The sequence below is a fragment of the Dreissena polymorpha genome, chromosome 2 (assembly GCF_020536995.1).
Source record: "Dreissena polymorpha isolate Duluth1 chromosome 2, UMN_Dpol_1.0, whole genome shotgun sequence".
NCBI classification, from domain to species: domain Eukaryota; kingdom Metazoa; phylum Mollusca; class Bivalvia; order Myida; family Dreissenidae; genus Dreissena; species Dreissena polymorpha.
The window spans coordinates 75,851,126-75,872,458 of record NC_068356.1 but is presented as its reverse complement, the minus strand read 5'-3'; the positions used below and the strand labels follow the sequence as shown (position 1 = coordinate 75,872,458).

Here is a 21,333-nt window from a genome sequence, read left to right as displayed (position 1 = left end):
ACTAATAATTTTCAAATGCAACAATAAGCAAATATGTTCTCAATCGCCTTTCTAAGTTCATAGATAATAAGATTACATGATGTATAGACGCACATTGTGTATGCCATTCGTTAAAAAAAAAGATTAACCCAGTTATGATTCTTAGTTCACGTGTACTTACTTTCGCTCGATTGGTCATTGTCGGCTCGGGTACCACTTACATGCACCCCGGGTACTCTTACGTATACTTACATGTACTCCGGGTACGGTAAATATACTAAAACGTACCCGGGAATTTTAACGCAAAATCGGTCGTTGTCGGCTATTTTCTAAAATTAATAATGTTCACATTTATGTCAAATTTTATGTTAAATGGCCTCTATATTATCGAAGCTCATACTCAAAAAGCATGTTGATGCAGTTTTGAAAAAAAGAAGTTTGTTTAAGATAAACAATATCGTTTTACGGAAATCGGTAGCGCGTTTTACGACATCGGATTTTGGGCGGGAATACAACTCGGGTACAGTCTAATATCGACCGGGTACGTTTAAGTATATTTACCGTACCCGGGGTACATGTATGTATACTTAAGAGTACCTGGGGTGCATGTAAGTAGTACCCGAGCCGACAATGACCGATTGAGCATTACTTTCCCATCCAACAGTACGTAAATCTGTTCAAGATCGAGCCGTTATCAAGAGGACAGGGATCCTGCAAAGGATACACAGCGCGTTGTTGAAATGTGTAAGTGATTAAATTTACATATTATCGATATAATGTTTACATTGTTTACATTCTAGCATTAATTGACCAATATACAACTAAAAGTCGTTGTGTTCAATAACAAGAAAAGAACAGGAAATGATTGAACAATGGTAGTCGGCACTATTAATTTCGACTAACAGGGGAAGTTGCGATCAGTGTATTAGAGAGCTTAGCTAAGTATCTTACTTTAATATTACGTCCGATGTGCCGACATTTACAATGAAACAGGGGAAGTAACCGCTGAGAGAAGCATGCTAAAAGTAACCAGGGTATTGTACCTTTCCATTACGTCCGGTTGCCGGACCTTTCTCGGCGAAGCTGTGTAAGAGGAATTGAAGCCAAATTAAAGCGTAGTACATGTAGAACACAACGTGGGTCTGGCACTGTGTCTGAAAGTTTCAAATTTACATTTAAAAATAATTGTTGTAAATTTAACTTATTTTGGTATAAAAGAATTGCTAAGGAATTTTATAGATAAGGAAAAACACAAATTTCTGTCGAAAAAAAAATCAAGCTTATTCAATTAATTGGCAATTATTATTTGAATTAAAAATATATGTAGTATGAATTTGAACATGTATATACAATTACTGTGTATTTGTGTGTGCGTAAGAATAGTAATAAAACAAAAATGATGTGATTACATTGCACAAACATGTTGAAGTTTAGACCGTAAAGGGGCATAAGCGGTAATAAACCAAATCATAGCCATTAAACTCACTCTCAAACATACATTTATCTAGTAACATGACAATTGTGTTGTTAAAAAAAAATCATGGTTGAGATCCGGTCTATTTGGTCCTGAACTCAAGCTTAAATTTTGCACTTAAATAGAAAGATAACCTTATTAATGTTTTAATAAAAAATATATACTTTCCGGCTCCCGCGAACATCATTCGGGGTAAATGTTGATAATAATTAAATAAACAAAACCCATTTGAATGAGCGTTATAAACAAGATATTTGTGATACATAATAATTAAAATATACTTAACATAAAGTAATATTTGTTTTTCAATAAAATACTGGATGATCCATCAATATGCATCAATAAATTTTGAGCACATAGTTTTACTGAACTGTCAAATTCAGTTTTAGAAACTGCAAATATCATTTCATTATGCTTTCAACAGTGAAAATGTGAAAATGTGAAATGGCGGATGATTTTCGAATTATTCAAACAATAACCTTGTCCAGACTGTACGCGTAGATAGAGAAAGTCTCTCCGCATATTAGAAGTATCCAGAACGTGTACGTCACACCAGAAGTTTTACATCCGAACTTCCGCTGCACGTGGAGGATGATTATCACGAGCATCTGAAAGGGGGAAGGAGAAAAATTACAGCTTTTACGTTTGATAAAACGAGGTAAAAAATGTTTTTTTAATTGATCCACTTTGTAATTCAAAAAATAGCAAAAAGTATTATGAAGAAAAATAACAGCTCATATTGCGTGATTTGTTTATGCTTTTGCATAATTATAACATAAACTATATACATGGACATGACATCGAACTGCGCGAGTTATGAAGACAGAATAAAAGTTCTATAATGATTGTGAAAAAATCACCTATAAATAAATTATTTTATCCCATTTTCACCGCGACATTGACGGTATAACACGTTGTGGAATATACTTGCTTGTATTCAACACTGTGGAATATACCTGTCGCGTGCACGGACTACTTTTTAAATGACGTCATGCGATATGCGCTAAAATTAGGTCGATATTGTTTGGTTCATTGATCGAATTTTAAGGTCACCCATTAAAAGAAAATGTGCATATTTTGCAGAAAAAATATATATGACATATTCACCAAAAGAAATGTTGAAATAAAATATAAAATTACACGATTTTTGTTTTGTTATTTTTTTATTTATATTTACTTTACCACTGAATGATTTTTCATAAGAAACAAAGTCGACAAAACTTGAGCTTCAAAATTATACGACATTATTTAGTGTAATGTGCATTGTTTATAACCAAAGCATATACTTTTGACATTTAACTTAAATATTAAGAATGTACAACAAGCCATACACATATCGCACAGTTCATAAATAATCTGCTATGTTTGCTTTCCTATTTAATTCACGTTAGGCATAGAACTGTGTAAAGTATAAGATGGTAAAAATAGCACCACACTGGAATTGGGAACGTCCCATTTTTTACACGGGTATTTTCTACTCATTTATCTGTTGTGTACTGGAATGTTTTCCATTCTTTGTGTATTTATATATTAAATTATTTTCTCGTACAATAAGTGTATTTACCATAGATAAATAAAACATTGTGCAAGTTTAAACATAATTATGTTTGTATGCAGAAATCTGCAAATGCAACCGAGTTTACCAACGGCTATTATTAGATAAACTGCTCCGGTTCATTTGAACAGCAGAAATGTAGAGTAAATGACGTAGCGTGTGACGAAGAAGAAAGTTTATCGCGTTCATAAACTCATTTGAATAAAGTGATAGAATGGCATAAGGGTCTTTATTTAACTATGCTAAAATAATTATTAATGACCCTAGATGCAAAATCGTCAATTATTGAGTTAAATGGATTATTAGATGGATTTTAAAGGATAACTAAAGGTAAGATACTAGTTCTTACGTGTTTTGATTTTTGTTTGTACTTTTGTCGTTCCCTGTTCTCGGGGAAATGATTTTAACATAGGCGCCATTGATGCATCGGATCACACACGGCATACCCATAAAATTATATAAAAAACACGTTCTGCGCGTCCTTAAATCCATCGTCCGAAGTCGGAAAACGTATTGCCCTGTATATTTTGTCAAATAAAGTGTCAGTCGCTGCAATTGTCTGTTTACTCGTCAAAATTGTCAAGGTCTTCGATAGCTAAAGAAACTTCAGCGTACAGTTTATTTAGTATTGACAGACCTGTACAAAGTCGCGCCAGTCAAAAATCATAAAAAGCGACATTTAAAGTTATGGTAGCCAGAACTAGGTCGTCGATGGTGTACATGTATGTTGACATCGACAGCATTTTGTCAGGAGCAATCGCCGCCATATTGGATTTTGATCATTTTCTTTCGAAAATAAAATAAATTATAGTAAAGTAAAATCTTCTTTTCGCGGTCGTAATGTGTTAAAATTCGCATACTGCGTAAAATAGAATATAGGCATATGGTGATATTTTTACTTGTTTTACAGTTTGTGTGTGAATTTTTTAAAGACTATTTTGCGTACCAGAACAAATACATGTATATCACTACGCATGGTTACATTTGTTAGATTTTAAGCGCTTTTATGACTGAATTAAAATTATTGTTAAGGTTATTAGATCTATTTATGTTAAATGTCACGTTGAAAAAATCAAATGGGATAAATAGAATACTAGGATTAGCGTTGAATACAGAGAAGTTTATGTTGCTCGGCTCGAACACCGAAAGCGCTCGCCAAGGCTCGCGCTTCCGGCGTTCTAAGCCTCGCAACATAAACTTCTCTGTATTCAACGCTAACCTAGTATTCTCTATATACCCTAACTTACATATGTCGCTAAACGGACCCCAACGGCGACTTGAATAGAAAGATGAACTCAGTCTTCACGCTAACTTTTTTAGACCAATAGCCCTTCGGGCTAATTAGATAGAATTTTTAATAGCCCGAAGACATTTTCAATAGCCCGAAAAGGTAAACATAAATGTTTCGCTAGGAACAACAAAAATATTCATTTCTAATCAGAAATAACTACTTCTAATGAGTAAAAACATATGCCTGTCCCATTTACAACATTTATTATTCATTTTTCAAAACAACAGAAAAGGCATGCTCCGCCGACATCTCCATATCTTCATCGTCATCATCATCATCATCTTCATATTCTGAGTTCTCTGGCACCTGGAAAGACACACAATGTCACATACAATGTTATGTTTGCTAGATTGTTTTTAGTAGAATGATGTCTGTCTAAATAAAAAGTCATTTTCCCAAACAATGCGTTATTTTATTGTCAAAAATTGTGGTTGCCTATCATTAATCATTCAATTAATTAATGAATGTATACATGAGTTATAGTTAAATATATATTTAAGGGGTTGTAACCTTGTTGCTGGCAACATCTTTTTCGTCCTCTTCTGACACCACGATACAGTCCCCTTGGGATCCTGGGGCTTCTCTCTTGATTCTGCGGGGTTGTCCACTGGGTGTTGAAGTCTAAATAAGAAATTACTCTTAAATCAATCATGAATAATTATATAACAGTATAACTAATTCCTGCATCATTGATGAGGAAACGGTTATGATAACAATTGAAATTTAATTTTTTCTAATAAAAAACTATAATAACATAGGCTTTAAAATTACCATCTAGTGCTTGATCGCAAGGTCTGGGTCAAATTCATTGATGGATAGAAGATACAGGGTCGGTCGGCTGCTTACGTTTTTTACCTGGTAACGCCCCGCTCTGGTATCGAAGTTGGCTGAACGCCATCTTGAGCGCGATTTTAACGCAAGGATTTTTTTTTAATGAGTCATCATACGTCGATGTCCGCTTTGAACAAACGGACCAATCGTAACACTACGTCCATCTCCGGAGTCCCGTAAGAGTGGAACACGGACGTGTTTATTGGCTAACGATTTGTACCGACTACTTCCATTGACCGATACGCCTTTAACCCGAAGTGACTGACCGGTGTTCATGTAATTATTTCACTATGTTTACAATTTTACGCTCAAAAATTTAATCGACCGGTCGGGCTATTTTATATGCATTTATGATCGACCGACCGGCCAAAAAATCGACTCGGGCTTCGGGCTTATAGGCTAATTCGAAGACTGGATGAACTACTTCCAGACCTGCGCAGTGATTACCATACATCTGTTGAAAGGTGAAGTGTAAATCCGCCAGACAAAGAAGTGCAAATGCCAGTGCCTAAAATCGCCTTGTATTATTAATGGGTCAAATGAAGAAGTTTTGTATGACTTCAAAAAGCTTCATGTGTTTCTTCAGCAATTCTTTTGGGTTTAATTTGGGTTAATGTTTTATCGTGTTTATTATAGTTAATGTACTTCACTCTTACGAAGTAATGTTTACAGTTAACAAACAGTTCATTTTTATTTTAAATTAAATATGTTAAAACGACAAACAAGAGAAATTTATCGGATGAATTTAAGTGCGATTTTTTGAGTTGTGATAATTTCAAAGAATGAACTTTTTAGCAAGCCAAATCAATACTTACGAAGAGCAACTACAACAATTGCACAAATTAACCCATTTATGCCTAGTGGACTCTCCCATCTTTCTAAATTGGATCAATTTATTTCCAAAATGAGGGATATCTAGTATATGTATTTCTATATTTAGAATGTTTCTTACAGAAATTCCTTTAAGCAAACAGCGCAGACCCATATGAGACGCCGCATCATGCGGCGTCTTATCTGGGTGTACGCTGTTTGCCAGTGCCTTTTTCTAGACGCTAGGCATAAATGGTTTAAACAAACATATTTTACCATTTTGGAGACACTTAAGCAAGTAAAAGGCAAAGACGGGCGCCTGTTCTTGGCCAGGTACACTATGTACGGCATCGATACAATCCAAAGGAATCCGCATGGAATCCAAACCGGAAGTGTGTTAAGGAAACATGACGTAAGCTCCGGTGTTACTCGATCTCGATTTGAATTGTTCTATTGGATGAAAGAGAAACATCCTTTTGGTACTGTTTTATTGATACAATGAACAGTAATAGCATTCTGTTCCTATGTACGATTAAATTTTCAACATCGTTCTTGTATTCAGTTTACCATAAAGTTTATGATGTAACCATTTCAAGTATTTAAAAACTGTCAAACAATAATACAGACTAAACATGTCAGAGTACGCTATTTCTATGAACATAATAACTTACAAATTACAGAATACCGTTAGTTACATTTTCGCAATACACTATTCAAAGTAGTACGTACCCAAAACGGCTCGCTACCACAAAATTCGTCTAATGCGTCGTTCAGAAATTCCGACATTTAATTGAAAAATTTCACCGCGACTTGTATCAAAGACTTTTATCCTATAAATCTTCGTGCGCTTTTTTGCAAGCTTCTGTCATTTACATGGCTCATCAAAAAGCATTATATGGCCTATATAGGTTCGCCGACAGATATACGTGATGAAGTATATTGTTTAATAAATTAGCCTATGTAAACAGTAGAAACTAAATTCATATCATAACTTAATTATGCTTCATTCCCGTTCGTGTGTTAACATCTGATGACGATACTAATATTCCTAAATCCGGATAGCAGACACACATTCAGACTTATATAAAAGTACATCGTCTTCATGATTTTATACACAAATTATTCTCTGTCGCGTATCTAGGTGTAACAACATAAGATTACAAAACATATAATAGCCATTTAAGGATACACACATAAATAAATACAATCGATGGTAAGAACACGTAGATTCTATCAATTATTGAACAGTACTATAAAGGATCGCATTTCTTGTATCAAAAGCTTCTTTGATATGTTTATTTACATTAACAATACTGGTTTGTCACATGAAACTAGTAACTTCGGCTTTTTTATTTGACTCATTGCAACTGCGGCTCATTTAATGTATGTGACATGGTTTTCATCTTCTTAATCAAATCATTACAACATAGACATACCGTTCATTTCGTGGAATGTTATTCTAAGCTTATCTGCCAGTTTGGGTTCTCAACGGTTGTGCAGGGACTCTTAATCTTACAAAATATATGCGAAGTCGTTTAGGGGTGAATGTAAATATTCTTTATACTCCAAAGAAAGTTTGAAAATTTCATACATATCTAAGAAAGATTTGTTGATCATGTTACAATACCATTCTTGTTGTCAATAAATGTGCATTTAAACTCGCTAATACAAATAATTACTTGCACAACGTTTGGATTTTCAAGTACGTAACCAAATCCAAAATTATTCAAAAATTGCTTGACATTTGAAACTCAAATTTGTACTACCTTAATCACCGTCGTTAAAAGTTTAATTGTCTTTAAAAAATGCATAATATTTTTTTCATTGTTAAGAAATTTAAGCAAATATTTTAGAATTTCAACAAACCTGTCTACATTCTATGGATATGTGCCTAATTCTCCATAAACAGCAAAATTTACATGTATTTATTTATGGATATGTGCCTAATTCTCAATAAACAGCAAGATTTACATTTATTTATTAATGGATATGTGCCTAATTCTCCATAAACAGCAACATTCACATGTATTTATTAATGGATATGTGCCTAATTCTCCATAAACAGCAAAAATTACATGTATTTATTTATGGATATGTGCCTAATTCTCCATAAACATCAAAATGTACATGTATTTATTTTAACCTGTACAATCTTTTGCACAATTTCAAATGTATGCGTCAATATCGTCTTACTTTGTGAAACCCATAGTTTTGAAGCATAGTTTAATATAGAACCCACAAAAGGGTTAAACAAAACTGACACAATAGTGTTGGTTTTATATCAAAGCGATTGCATTCAACCGATAATCTATTCGTTATTTTAAGGGCTGTACAAACCAAAATTTTCTGGCTTAATTAAAAAGGTTTCAACACCGTTTCTAAATATTTAAAGTTATCAACCACTTCGATTACATTTCCATTGTATATACATAGCAGACGCTTGAGAACTTTGTGACTATATGAGTATTTAGTGATTATCAGAAACTTCTCCATTAATTAGCAAACATGTTGCTGTTAGTGACAGAATTTCACTGGGAATTTAGGTACAAGTTCAAACATGTGCATCTGTTATTTCACAAACACAAATTTTACATTTCAGATGGAGATTCCCAAGCGACCTCGTTTTAGAATATGTTCAGTTATAGTTATAGATTTTCTTTTGCGCAGATTAGCGGTTTAGCTAGACGCGTGTTTTTTACAGCGTGCGGGTGAAAATGCATGGATACTGTTAAGCAGATTTAGGTAAGCAATTAACAATTCTATTAAAAAAATAAGTAATATTACAGAGAACACACTTAAAAGTTATACGCGTTCGATAGACATGCATTGTGGATACATAAATTAATTGAGTTTGGAGGTATTGATGTTTGCTGTTGTTGTTGTTTCGAGAGAAATTAAATTAAGAGCATGGCTTTCTCAGCCTAATCTAATGACTAATAGATGTCTTCTTTATTATTTGGTAAATTTAAACATCAGTTAATTGTTGACAATGGTTTTACATAAATATACACATACAGCAAATAGTGTCACAAATATGCACACAAAAGTATTATTTTAGCTAGTAAAACGCATGGAAGAAAAACATAAAACATGTCTTCTTTTTAATCTGTTCAATTTATTGCAATCATCAATAACACTAACCAGTCTACATCTACTAAACATTTAATTACTTGCAATAACGTGTACTTTGCCTGCATATTTAACACATTTGAGGCAGTATAACGATGCGAATCACAATAACTTGTAAACTTGCAATACCAATATCCAATCAGTAGCATACTGACAGAACAGACAGAACCGTGATTTTGAAGTTAACTGTGCTAATATACTCTGTAAACCCCATTTAAACTATGTCAAAATAGTTCGAGAGATGGCATACGCCGATATCATTTTTTGTGCTAATGTGCATGCGCGTTAATAAAGGCATTAGTATACTGGGTTCACAATTATTTGTTTCGGGCATTATTATGCCTGTTTGCATCCGTATATTTACTAAACATTTGATGTTGAAATTGGTAAATCTTCACACAAAGGAGGCTTATTTATGACAGTGCTGTTATGATCGCATCATATATTTCATTCACATTGCATTTTAATCAATACGCCACGCGATAAAACATGTCCTTACTTGTAAAATAATACACAGTTCTTAGCATTACAAATCATTGATCGTTCAAGAATTAACTACAATTAATAAATAATGCGACAGGAAATAAAACATCCATAAAATAGGAATAAAATGGTATACCCCTAGGTGTACAAACAAACAAATAAAATACATAACAACACGATGTATAGTTGATTTCCAATAAATGTGTACATTCTTTTTTGAATCTATGAAAATCACTTTGAAAAGCATCATTTACTAAACTGTGACAAGCCCTTTTAACACAATACACGTCTTAAGTTATAATAATGTTTTTGTTCAGCATGACTAAATCCATATTACAATAGGACATATACTTCATTATTCATTGAGTTTGTATGAATTTAAAATGCTGCAACACATAGATTAATGTCAGTCGGTGGCTCAAAACATTGGGACTCAACTCAATGTGTTTGGGACTGTATATTTTATTTGAGCTTCGTTACTCGGTGAGATTTCGGGAAAAAAGCCAATAGTTGCATAAATATCCGAATAGCAATAAGACGGATCCATGAACATTTAAATGAGCCCGGCGTCCTTCGCCATTGTATGGAAGATGCCTTCCTTGTTCTTGAGAAGCTCTCTCGGTTCATCGAACTCCTTGATACGCCCCTGATCCAGTACCATGACCCTTAAAATACATATAGGGTCTTTGTTTGATTTTGAAATGACACATACAGAAGAAAATGCAAGTATGAGCCGCATCATGTGAAAAGGTGCCTTATACCATATTCCGTCAGCGTAGCTCAAGACCAAACGCGCATTTTGGCCTGGAGCAACGCTGTCTGTTATAGATAAACGCAATGTTTCTTTGTTTCATAAACGGATAGGGTAGCTCCTGACAAGGGTGTGCGGTTGCGCGGGCTGGGCTGTAGCTATTCAGGGAGCATATGGCATAAGACCCTTTTTCTCATGAAGCGTGTCTGATAGAAGTGCTGAGACAAGTTACTTGTGTAATATGCCATTAAGTTACTTTTATGATACTTTAAAAAACAATCCACAACAAGTCACAAACCATTTGTCTAGTAAGAGTTGTTAACTGAGTGACGATAAGTCTCGAAGCTGGCCGAAAGTTCGTTTTGACATTAAAAGAAGTCTGGAATGATACGGTCCAGAAAACTCTAGCAGCGTAGCAAATACGGCTCCTTGTTATTGTTGAATACAATTGGTATTGGTGGTAGAAATAAATGTGTATTATAATTAAAAAATGGCACACGGCACCTTAAATTGAATTAAACAGATATAAACTTAGTGAATGACTACAGTGAATCGTATGTGCACAAGTCTGATTTTGCACCAAAGCCCTGTTTGACATACCGGTCATAGTCCATTACTGTGTTCAGCCGATGGGCGATGGTTAGTATGGTGCAATCAGCGAACTGTGACCGAATGGTAAGCTGGATCAGCGCGTCCGTTTCCATGTCTACGGCCGCGGTCGCCTCGTCCAGAATAAGGATCTTCGTCTTGTTCAGCAAGGTCCTTGCTAGGCACACCAGCTGACGTTGACCAACGCTGTGTAAAAATGATAAAATTGAATACATTCGGTGTTTTTTTTCGACTTAATTTTATTAAGTATTTCTATTAATGATATCATTGAGGTGCGTTTTAATAAAGTTGAGCAACGCTGTTGAAAAATGAGAAAACATGCAGATTATTATAACTAAAAAATGATATACACCGGGTTTATGGAGATGCAACAATTTACCAATTAATTTAACCTGAGGAGCAATTTTTGTTTTCATAAGAGACAATAAACTAACGCCCATCAACAGCCTCGTAATGTGATAAATTTAAAATTTCCCGTATGTATTTAAAATATAAGTATAACAAGAAAATGGCTAACAACTAAACTGAGTGTTTAAAACTAATGGACCGTGTCACCATGCTCTCCTAGGCATCACGTTGTCACCATATACGTCGGACAAAAACATTGGCTGCAAAAACACTCGTTCGATTTTGTTTAAACTCTACATTATACAAAATAATAAGTAAACGAAAACGTGTAATGAATCCGATAAAAATGACTCGCTGTTTACCACAAGCGTTTATAATGTGAACAAACCTTAAATTTTGCCCGGCTTCCCCACAATCGTACATTAGCCCTTCCGATTGCGACGTCACGAAATTCTTGAGATGCGCATAGTCGATTGCCCGCCATATTTCTTCGTCGGAGAACGTCCCGAGCGGATCAATATTCATACGCAGTGTCCCGGAAAATAGTACCGGGTCCTGGAAGTTTTTATGAGGTATAAAGCCCAAAATACTAGGTTTGAGATTTGCCTTCGATATGTTCATTATGCCACGCTGGTTATGCGGATACTCCGATAACAGATGGCACTTCGATAACAGAGAACAACAAAAGCCACGCGCGAGAGGTAAGTTCCTCAGTTTTTTTTAAAGTTATGTCCTAAAGATTAGTTTTTGAGACAAGGCACATGGTCGAGTTGATAAATGGTGTATCCCTTTGTATTGGAAAGAAAACAGTTCGCGGTAAAATGGTAGATTTGTGCCCCCCAAAATAGAAAAGTCGGTCGGAAAATAGCATAAACTGGGTGAACAGTAAACATTTAAACAAACTAAAACTACTTAGAAATATTGCCAGAAATTGTTTGCTATTCCAGCATGTAGTGTAATCACCGTGCTTCAAATACTGAAATGTTGATAGTATTCCATTAATTATAAACGATGATAGAGCATGTTTAATAGGTGGCATTCATGAAGTTGCTGATACTTTGATTCCCGATATAGGACACTTCGGGTGACAGAGACTTTCAACACATTGGGCACTCTGATAACCGAGTTTTGTCTTCTACCTGAAATGCATTTATGCATATTATGGCTATTCTTACCAAACAATTTGAAGTACGAATCAATTTGCCTAGTCAAGCGCGACACATTGGGAATCTATGCATAACGTAATCACATACACTTGTATGTGAAATATAACCAATGGCGTTGTTTGTTTTCAAAACTCTCGTCATTATTGATTTTTATAATTAATATAATAAGTGCAATTTTTAAATAAGATTCAAATGCTTATTTCTGAAGTAATATATTTCAAGTGACAACCGGAAATAATTGTCTACATAATGAACTTGTTTTAGTGGTAACTTTAGATTCAGAGAGATGAAAATACAACGGATCATGTGGATCAACACGATTGTGTTTAATTTTACTTATAGCAGGCCTCTAGATAACGGGAGGAAAGGGATCTTAAAGCGGAAAATACACCTTTGTTTTTCATAAAAACCTTTGTTAAGTAACTCTATACTTGAATAAGATGCAAATACAAACTGTCGCTACTTGCATAAAAACTGCGCATTAATTAATGAAGTAGACTAACAAGAATATACCGGTTAACACCAATGATACCATTATTGCTAAAAAATACTGGCATTCGGCCAAAAAGTTCCAATAGAATTTCGGACCTGCATCGCTGCTGAAATGTATCTCTAAGTTGCAGTTTTAGCAGAGTAATGTTTCATTTCATGCTATCTAGTGTATAAGTTAATGACCTTAGTACCTTAGTACCTTCATTAGGACATAATTATACATCAGCCGTTTCGCTACAAAGAATGTAATTTAAAATTGTTTAAGCGCGTGTTCTAGGATCCAGCTGTTGGATGACTCGAAAACTGGAAAATGTATGGTCATATAGAGTGTACTCATCAAACATATCGAATTATTTTCACATTTATCTTTCACATTTACACAAAATCATAATCATATTCCAAAGGGATAAGACAATGTTTCGGTAATTCGTTTTTAATTTACGTCAGTACATACATTTTTATTTATTGCCTGCTTACTATAGCAGTATTCCACAGCGAATTCTGCATTTCTGATTCACAAAATAGAGTGTGGTATATCTGGTAAAAAGTGTCGATTAATCTGGAATAGAAGTGTTATTGTCATTGAGATGATCGGTAAAAGAAGTGTCAATGAAAATTTGGCATCCCACTCTTTAAATATTTGAATTTCTTCAAATACGTTATTAAACTTAAATGTAACATGTTGTAACATTAATGGACATATTGATCTGTTATTTGGAATAGTTGACACGTTCTTGATTTATTTCCAATTACTTTTATTTTGTTGAAATACGTACTGATAATCGAATTGATGATGATTATCGATGGAATTGTATCCCGTGTTTTATATAATCCACCGTTTTTCCACGAATTTCTTTCTTCGCAATACTAAGTACTATACCATTATTCGACCAAACAATGTTTTGTGTCTGAAAACCAAATGAACAGAACATATATGCCAACAAAAAGAGAAAGAGAAACATTAAATGATAATAAGAATACCAATTTATCACATGCCATACCCTGTTTCCCATGTAATATAACCATTACGAATATTTTTATCTTACACATGTGTAATATACTTTTTAAGCGTTTTCATTGGCTTAGCTTTCGTTCGATTGACCAATCGCATTTCGTTATTTTGCTGAAATGACGTTGCAACGGCAAATGACGTCACGAAATGTTAACAACATTCGGGATTTATCATTATGTTTGCGTAAATATTTATTTAATTTTCTCATTTAAAAGCATGTGATTAAAAAAATCTGACATTCGTTGTCAATTTATACCATATTTTATTAAACTCGTCCAGGAAATTCGTTAGTAAGCTCGCCAAAGGCTCGCTTACTAACAAAATTAGGTAACGGAGTCCCCATGGACATTTAGCCGCAGGAAAAACGAGTGGTGTTAGTGCTGTATCACCCGTCGTATTGTTTTGACCAAAAAGAGTGATTTTGACAAGCAAAGGAGGGGAACACGTATACGTTTTGTTCATTTATGGAAAAATGCGACATTATAAAGAACAATAGCTCTGACATACCGAAGAAATAATTTTGACATTTGTTCTTTGCATACATATCTGAGAAAGGATTGTTATTCTGGTCCCCAATTCTCTGCATACAAACCTAAGGAAGGATGGTTATTCTGGTCCTCAATTCTTTGCATACATACCTGAGGAAGTATTGTTATTCTGGTCCTCAATTCTCTGCATACATACCTGAGGAAGGATGGTTATTCTGGTCCTCAATTCTCTGCGTACATACCTGGGGAAGGATGGTTAATCTAGTCCTCAATTCTCTGCATACATATCCGAGGAAGGATGGTTATTCTGGTCCCCAATTCTCTGCATACATACCTAAGGAAGGATGGTTATTCTGGTCCATACATATCTGAGAAAGGATTGTTATTTTGGTCCCCAATTCTCTGCATACATACCTAAGGAAGGATGGTTATTCTGGTTCTCAATTCTCTGCGTACATACCCGAGGAAGTATTGTTATTCTGGTCCTCAATTCTCCTCATACATACCTGAGGAAGGATGGTTATTCTGGTCCTTAATTCTCTGCGTACATACCTGAGGAAGGATGGTTATTCTGGTCCTCAATTCTCTGCATACATACCTGAGGAAGGATGGTTATTCTGGTCCTCAATTCTCTGCATACATACCTAAGGAAGGATGGTTATTCTGGTCCTCAATTCTCTGCATACATACCTGAGGAAGGATGGTTATTCTGGTCCTCAATTCTCTGCATACATACCTAAGGAAGGATGGTTATTCTGGTCCTCAATTCTCTGCATACATACCTGAGGAAGGATGGTTATTCTGGTTCGCAGGGGATGAAGTCCCAAATCGGCAATACGAACTCCATCAATAGAAATATCCCCGACGGCAGACTCGATAATTCGGAACAGGCTGAGTGCCAGGGAGGATTTACCGGCCCCTGTGCGGCCGACCACGCCTATCTGAAAGTAGAAATACAAATAGAAGAAGAGCAAAATAATATTTTATGTTTCACTGTAGTGAGACGCTAGTGACTTTCCGGTCGTGACTCTGGTCAGAATGTATAAAATATTAAGTTTCATAAAGTTTCCGAATTCTTTATAAATACAACGTTTTAATATGATATTAGATTAGTTTTGAAATCTCATAAATTTATTAAGCGGGGCCAAAAAAATAATCTAGTGCCCTGGATAAGCTTTCTTGTGATCTCGTCAAGGCAATAAAATATATTCGAACTTAGCTGTTTTAATATCTATACTAGAAATGGGAAAGAATCTTTGTATCATATTCAAATTATCGTGTTTTCTTTTTTGAATATATTCAAAAATTTGATTTGTGGACTCCTTAATCCAAATTCCGATCTTTTGAAAGTCCGCAATACACCGGTTATGTAGATGTCGTAGCAAACACCGCAAACGAACGTCTATTATATGCATCTTTTAAAAGTGCGATTATTCTTCAAAACAATAATTTGTGTTTCCTCCTGGTATATATAAAAAGCGTTTTATTTCCTGATTATTATAGTATCTAGAGAGCACATACATGCCATATGTTTCAGCCCAAAACGGTACGTTGACATTTGAGCATGTCACTTGGTTAGTTTATCATCCTTATACATGACTAGACACACACAAATAAGGTCTTTGGAATAGAACTTGCATGTGTACTAGGTTTAAATAATTTGTGCCGCAAAAAGGCGCATTAGCGGCATCATATATGTAACATGTACAACGTCACGTCTTCGGCGAGGAAAGCATGGAAAGCGTGGATGAATCGATTTCTCAGTAACAATATTCTAACGCATAAAACAGTAATGAATTAGCTTTTTTACTTTCGTATAATCTTTTCGCAAATCATAACAACAGCATTTTTCATCATAATCGCTGTGATGATGGCCACACATACAATTTTAATGCAATCGATCGAAATGTTTAACTGCGCGTGGATAGGACTTTCTAAGTAAAACTGAGTTTTATAATATTGATTATTTCGCTTTACAATAGTAAAACTAACTATTATTATAATGAACATGGAGCTTTATAAAGTAAAAACAATTTCTATACTAAACATATGCATACCTTCTCTCCGTGGTTTATCTTAAAACTTATCCCTTTCAAAACCAGTTCCAGCCCTGATCGGTATCGGGTAGCATACTTGTCGTATTCTATGATGCCCGTCTCAGGCCAGTTAAGGGGAGGTGCCACCTTTCCCCCGGTCCAATCAGCCTGTAAATGGTCATATATTGATACACGATTGAACATAAAAAGACTTCATTAACCGAATGAGCACGATGTGCCATATTTAGATTCTTCAAATCAAAGTCATATGCATAAACATCATTCGTTAGTTTAGATGTCCGAAGCAAAATTTGCAACTAACGTAGGTATATAGATGCTGATGGAAACGATGAATTTGTTCTAAAAACATTCGAACATCATAATATGGGCAGCTCTCTTATAAAACCGGGCTTATAAGCGTTTGCGGACCTCAATTCACGGTAATATGTAATTGAAAATGAATATCATTCAAATGTCTAAATATGCAAAACAAAGAAATCCCTTTTTGTTAAGAGTTGTTACAAGACATGTCAAAAGAATTACAAGTTATAAATGTATCATTATCCTTTTAAACATTTGTTTAACATTGTACCCCAACTCTCAAATGCTTTTATATATAATTGTTATTTTGGGTCAGTGGTCTTTTTAAAAAGAAATATGTGTTCTCTTCTGTTGTCGCTCCTACACTTCTTCTTTCAAACACAACACACACATTATTGCAATTTCAGTCGATATATTTACTAAAGACCCCTGTCAATCCCTGTAAAGAATAATTCAAATGACAAAATGGACCGGCCAGGCAAGACCAAGAAGAATAGACGCTGAAAATATGTGTTCGTTCGCCAAGTGCTTGATGACGTGTGAATGACGAGCCCGTTAACAAGCATGGTTGCATACATTTACGTAGCATAACAAGAAAACAAATATACCATGTTATGCTCAAATCACTAACTGAACATTTTTATTTGGTGATTACAGATTGTTATGATATTTGTAACCGATTAGCTTTATAAATCTGTGCACGACAATTTAATGACCAAAATTCGATTCCATGTCAGAATACTTGTCCGTAACTAATATCAATTCAGCTGTCATTTTGCAACCACTTCAGTTTACTTCAAGACATATGGCATTGTTTGATATTTCTTAAGAATCCATTAGCTAGATTGATGCGTTTGAGCAAAATCAATGAAGAGTTATCAGTATAAAATGTTAAGTATGTCATAAAATATTTAAAAACCAACACGAGTTTCGAATTTCACGGTTTAAGTTCTCTTGTAAATTGATGATGATTATTTACGGGTGATGACACATGCTCATACGCAGGCGAAAGGAACGCATTTATTACACAGCATGATTTCAATCAGTCTGACGTATTTGAAATTGTAATTAACCTCTTAAAATGTAGGAAAACTAAAGCATTCTGTTTGTTATATGCCGTTATTAAAAACAAAACATCAATATAGCTATACTTTTAAGACACTTTTACTTTGTAACTTGTAAATAATTATAGTGTACTGGTGCATAAAATGGCAATTTTGGTTCATAATACGAAATAAAATATTGATATAGATTGTCTTAGATCTTAAGCTGAAAATATTGTAGAAACTAGATAAATTGATTTGAAACGGATGCTCGTAAATAATAAATATGTATTTTTATACCATTACTGATGAGCAAATAATCGAATATCCCATAGGTGGTTAGCGTTTGGTTATCATATTAATTAGAAAAACAACAACATCCTTTTGAATGAAAAATAATCAAAGCATAACGAAAAATCAACTTCTCTGAAAAAAATCACGATCATATATTTATCACATGCCATACCCTGTTTCCCATGTAATATAACCATCACGAATATTTTTATCTTACACATGTGTTATTTACTTTTTAAGCGTTTTCATTGGTTTATTTTCGTTCGATTGACCAAACGCATTTTGTTATTTTGCTGAAATGACGTTGCAACGTCAAATGACGTCACGAAATGTAAACAACATTCGGGATTTATCATTATGTTTGCGTAAATATTTATTTAATTTGCTCATTTAAAAGCATGTGATCATAAGGATCTGACACTAGTTGTCATATCATACCATATTTTATTAAACTCGTCCAGGAAATTCGTTAGTAAGCTCGCCAAAGGCTCGCTTACTAACAAAATTCCTGAACTCGTTTAATAAAATATGGTATGATATGACAACTCATGCCAGATCCTCTATATATTATATATTTGATAGTGAAACAGTATTGTTCAGAGAACGCTAACCAACTGTGGGATATCCTGCCATTTTATCAGTTACCGTTGTTTGCGTAACAAAGTGATGTCAAGATCGGACTTCATTCCGTCATCCCAAAGTAAATACAAACACTAGTCGTGTTCTTTGTCATAAGAGCACACCTAAGTGACATTCAAGAGTATTCCTGTATAAATTTCCCAACAAAGAATACTTAAAAGCATATCAGTCGCATGTGTTAGAAATGAATGATAAATGGACTGAATTGAAGCATTGCAATAAACTGTGATAATGAGTAAGGTCATTCTATTCCGTTCAAAACCAAAACCATTCATGTTGACTTGATTGTGGATGAAAGAAAATAAATGGGATATAAATCACGAGGAATTAAGTATGCCATTTGAACGTAAAGTGATTTGCAATGGTTAATAATACACAAGCCATAATGCTTGATTCGGAAAACATAACATATAATATAAGCCCTAAAGAACTTCTAGAGAAACTTAACGACCAAAAGAGCATACTTATGATTCCAGTAATGGTGTGCATGGCAACATTTATGATTTTAGGAATTGCTGGAAATTCGGTTGTGTGTTTTTACTACGGTGTCAAGGCAAAACGATCAAGCAACAATTTGCTCATCTTAACGCTTGGTGTTATAGACTTGTTCAGCTGTGTCTTTTCAATACCTCTGGAGATTTTGGATCTACGTTATTTTTTCGACTTTAAATTTGGCTACGCCTGCATGTTTATGCGATTTGCTAATTATTCTGCAGCCATAGCCAGCGCGTGTGCTCTTCTGATTATCAGTCTCGATAGATACAACCATGTTTGCCGACCCTTCCACCAACAACTCACGCTGAAGAAAACTAAATATGCTATTTTATTAATTGTGGTTGTGACAATGTTCTTTTCTTGGCCTTCCCTAGTGGCGTTTAAGCCGGTCCCGGTGCAGGTTAAAAATCAGTATGGATTGAATATAACTGGATACGATTGTACAACGGACAGGTCAGACGCTTTTCGAATTTATTTATGGATTTTTAATGGCGTATCTTTATTGTTTTACGCCCTATCGACGTCAATAATTATTGTTATATATACCTTGATAGCGTTAAAAATTAAAAAGCAATCCCAATTTCGGAAGACCTTTCATGTTCATCATAAAACTGAACAAATGAAACACGTGCAAATCAGAGAAGAACTCGCAAAACCTTCAAGTGATAAATCAAAAAGCATGAGAAATAATGGCAAAGATAAACAAATTTCTTCTAAATCAATGCAAAGTTTAAATGACGATATCCAAGGTGCGACAGCGGGTATGCCATCGTACACCGCATCAACTTCAGAACCAGATCAGACACATACAAGAGCCAATGTGAGTGGTAACATAGACACATTAGCAAATCAAGATGACAAAAATTATCTATCGCATAGTCGGTTTAACTTGGAAACGAACGAAGTAATGGAAGTAACAGAAACAGCTTTAGACATTGATGAAATAACCATTCGTCATTGGAAATCAGTTGACACATTTGCAATTGGAATGGGCGAAGACAGTAACAATTATAAACACAGCAAGAAAGGTGGTGCTTTGAAATCAGCCTCAATGCTCATGGAAAACATATCGATGGACACTGATTTAACAATTGCTAACAAATCAACCGTTGATGCGTACAAGAGAGAAACCAGACAAAAACACATGGGTAAAAATACAGCAGGCCTTGAAATGAATGCCACAATCAAAGCAATAACAAATAATTTAATTAATGTTTTACCGAATAGTTATAAAAAATACGCCGACGAAAGTCTCGATGAAAGCGCCCTCAATTCGTACAATGACGCATCACCAACGGTTTACAAGTCATCAAAATCTCGCAGGATGTTGTACGACATAAACAACGTTAAGTACACAGGTATGATGTTTACAATCACTGGCGTTTTCATCCTTAGCTTTGTTCCGCACCTAAGCTTATCACTCTGGCGGTCTTTAAAGGGGGACTACGAAGGAGAAACGTTGTCCGACCCAGGACTTGTTGCCTTCAATATCGGTATTCGTTCAACGTTTGTGAACGCTGCCGTGAATCCGTTAATTTATTTGTTCTTCAACAGGACGTTTAAGATTTATTTGCGTGATATAATGTGCGCTTGCTGTAAACGTGCTTAGGAGAGAACACAACACTAATCTGATCGTCCATCAACCTATTACCTCACTAGGCAAGTCCATGTATTCGTTGATCCTCTCTGCTGCCACTGACGACATCTCCATCTCAAGAATGCTCCAGACGACTTCATTCATTGACCATGTGACCTGTACAATGTGTACAGAATGTTATCACGTACAATATTGTGTTTATAGATAACGATAACGATATTGTTAATACCAAAGCGAATACAGGTTGTAAGAAACGAGCTTTTTCATACCATAGCATGGATATTTGGAACAGTTTACCAATTGGAATAAGAATGGCATGTTCTATCTCTGCTTTTAAGTCTCTATAACGCTCAAAATCAACGAAAATTTCGTAAAGTATTTCGTAAATTAAAGTTTACACCTTACAAATCAGTGTTCCTTATAGCAATAGCCACACTTTCAACGCTAGATGTGGTATGATTACATGGATTTCTGTAGATACAAAATACTT

The 21,333-nt window shown here is 34.8% G+C and overlaps 1 protein-coding gene, 1 long non-coding RNA gene and 1 pseudogene across 2 annotated transcripts in view; all 3 read right to left on the bottom strand.

Annotated features, from left to right (window-relative positions):
• The window catches only part of LOC127869835 (multidrug resistance-associated protein 1-like), a 52,294-nt pseudogene extending 50,233 nt beyond the window's left edge, over positions 1 to 2,061 (bottom strand).
• A 2,243-nt stretch (positions 2,062 to 4,304) lies between these two features.
• Positions 4,305 to 5,538, bottom strand: LOC127867680 (uncharacterized). Its single transcript, XR_008043612.1, has 3 exons — positions 5,155 to 5,538; positions 4,810 to 4,920; positions 4,305 to 4,605 (listed from the first exon to the last, which is right to left on the bottom strand). It is a non-coding gene; the product is annotated as an uncharacterized LOC127867680 (long non-coding RNA).
• A 3,552-nt stretch (positions 5,539 to 9,090) lies between these two features.
• Positions 9,091 to 21,333, bottom strand: part of LOC127869834 (multidrug resistance-associated protein 1-like) — a 47,518-nt gene continuing 35,275 nt past the window's right edge. The window contains exons 22-27 of the mRNA XM_052412494.1: positions 20,898 to 20,999; positions 16,476 to 16,622; positions 15,201 to 15,359; positions 11,649 to 11,815; positions 10,904 to 11,098; positions 9,091 to 10,217 (exon numbers count right to left, since the gene is read on the bottom strand). Coding sequence (XP_052268454.1) covers positions 10,106 to 10,217; positions 10,904 to 11,098; positions 11,649 to 11,815; positions 15,201 to 15,359; positions 16,476 to 16,622; positions 20,898 to 20,999 — 882 coding nt within the window. The 3' untranslated portion in view covers positions 9,091 to 10,105. The remainder of the gene's footprint in view (positions 10,218 to 10,903; positions 11,099 to 11,648; positions 11,816 to 15,200; positions 15,360 to 16,475; positions 16,623 to 20,897; positions 21,000 to 21,333) is intronic.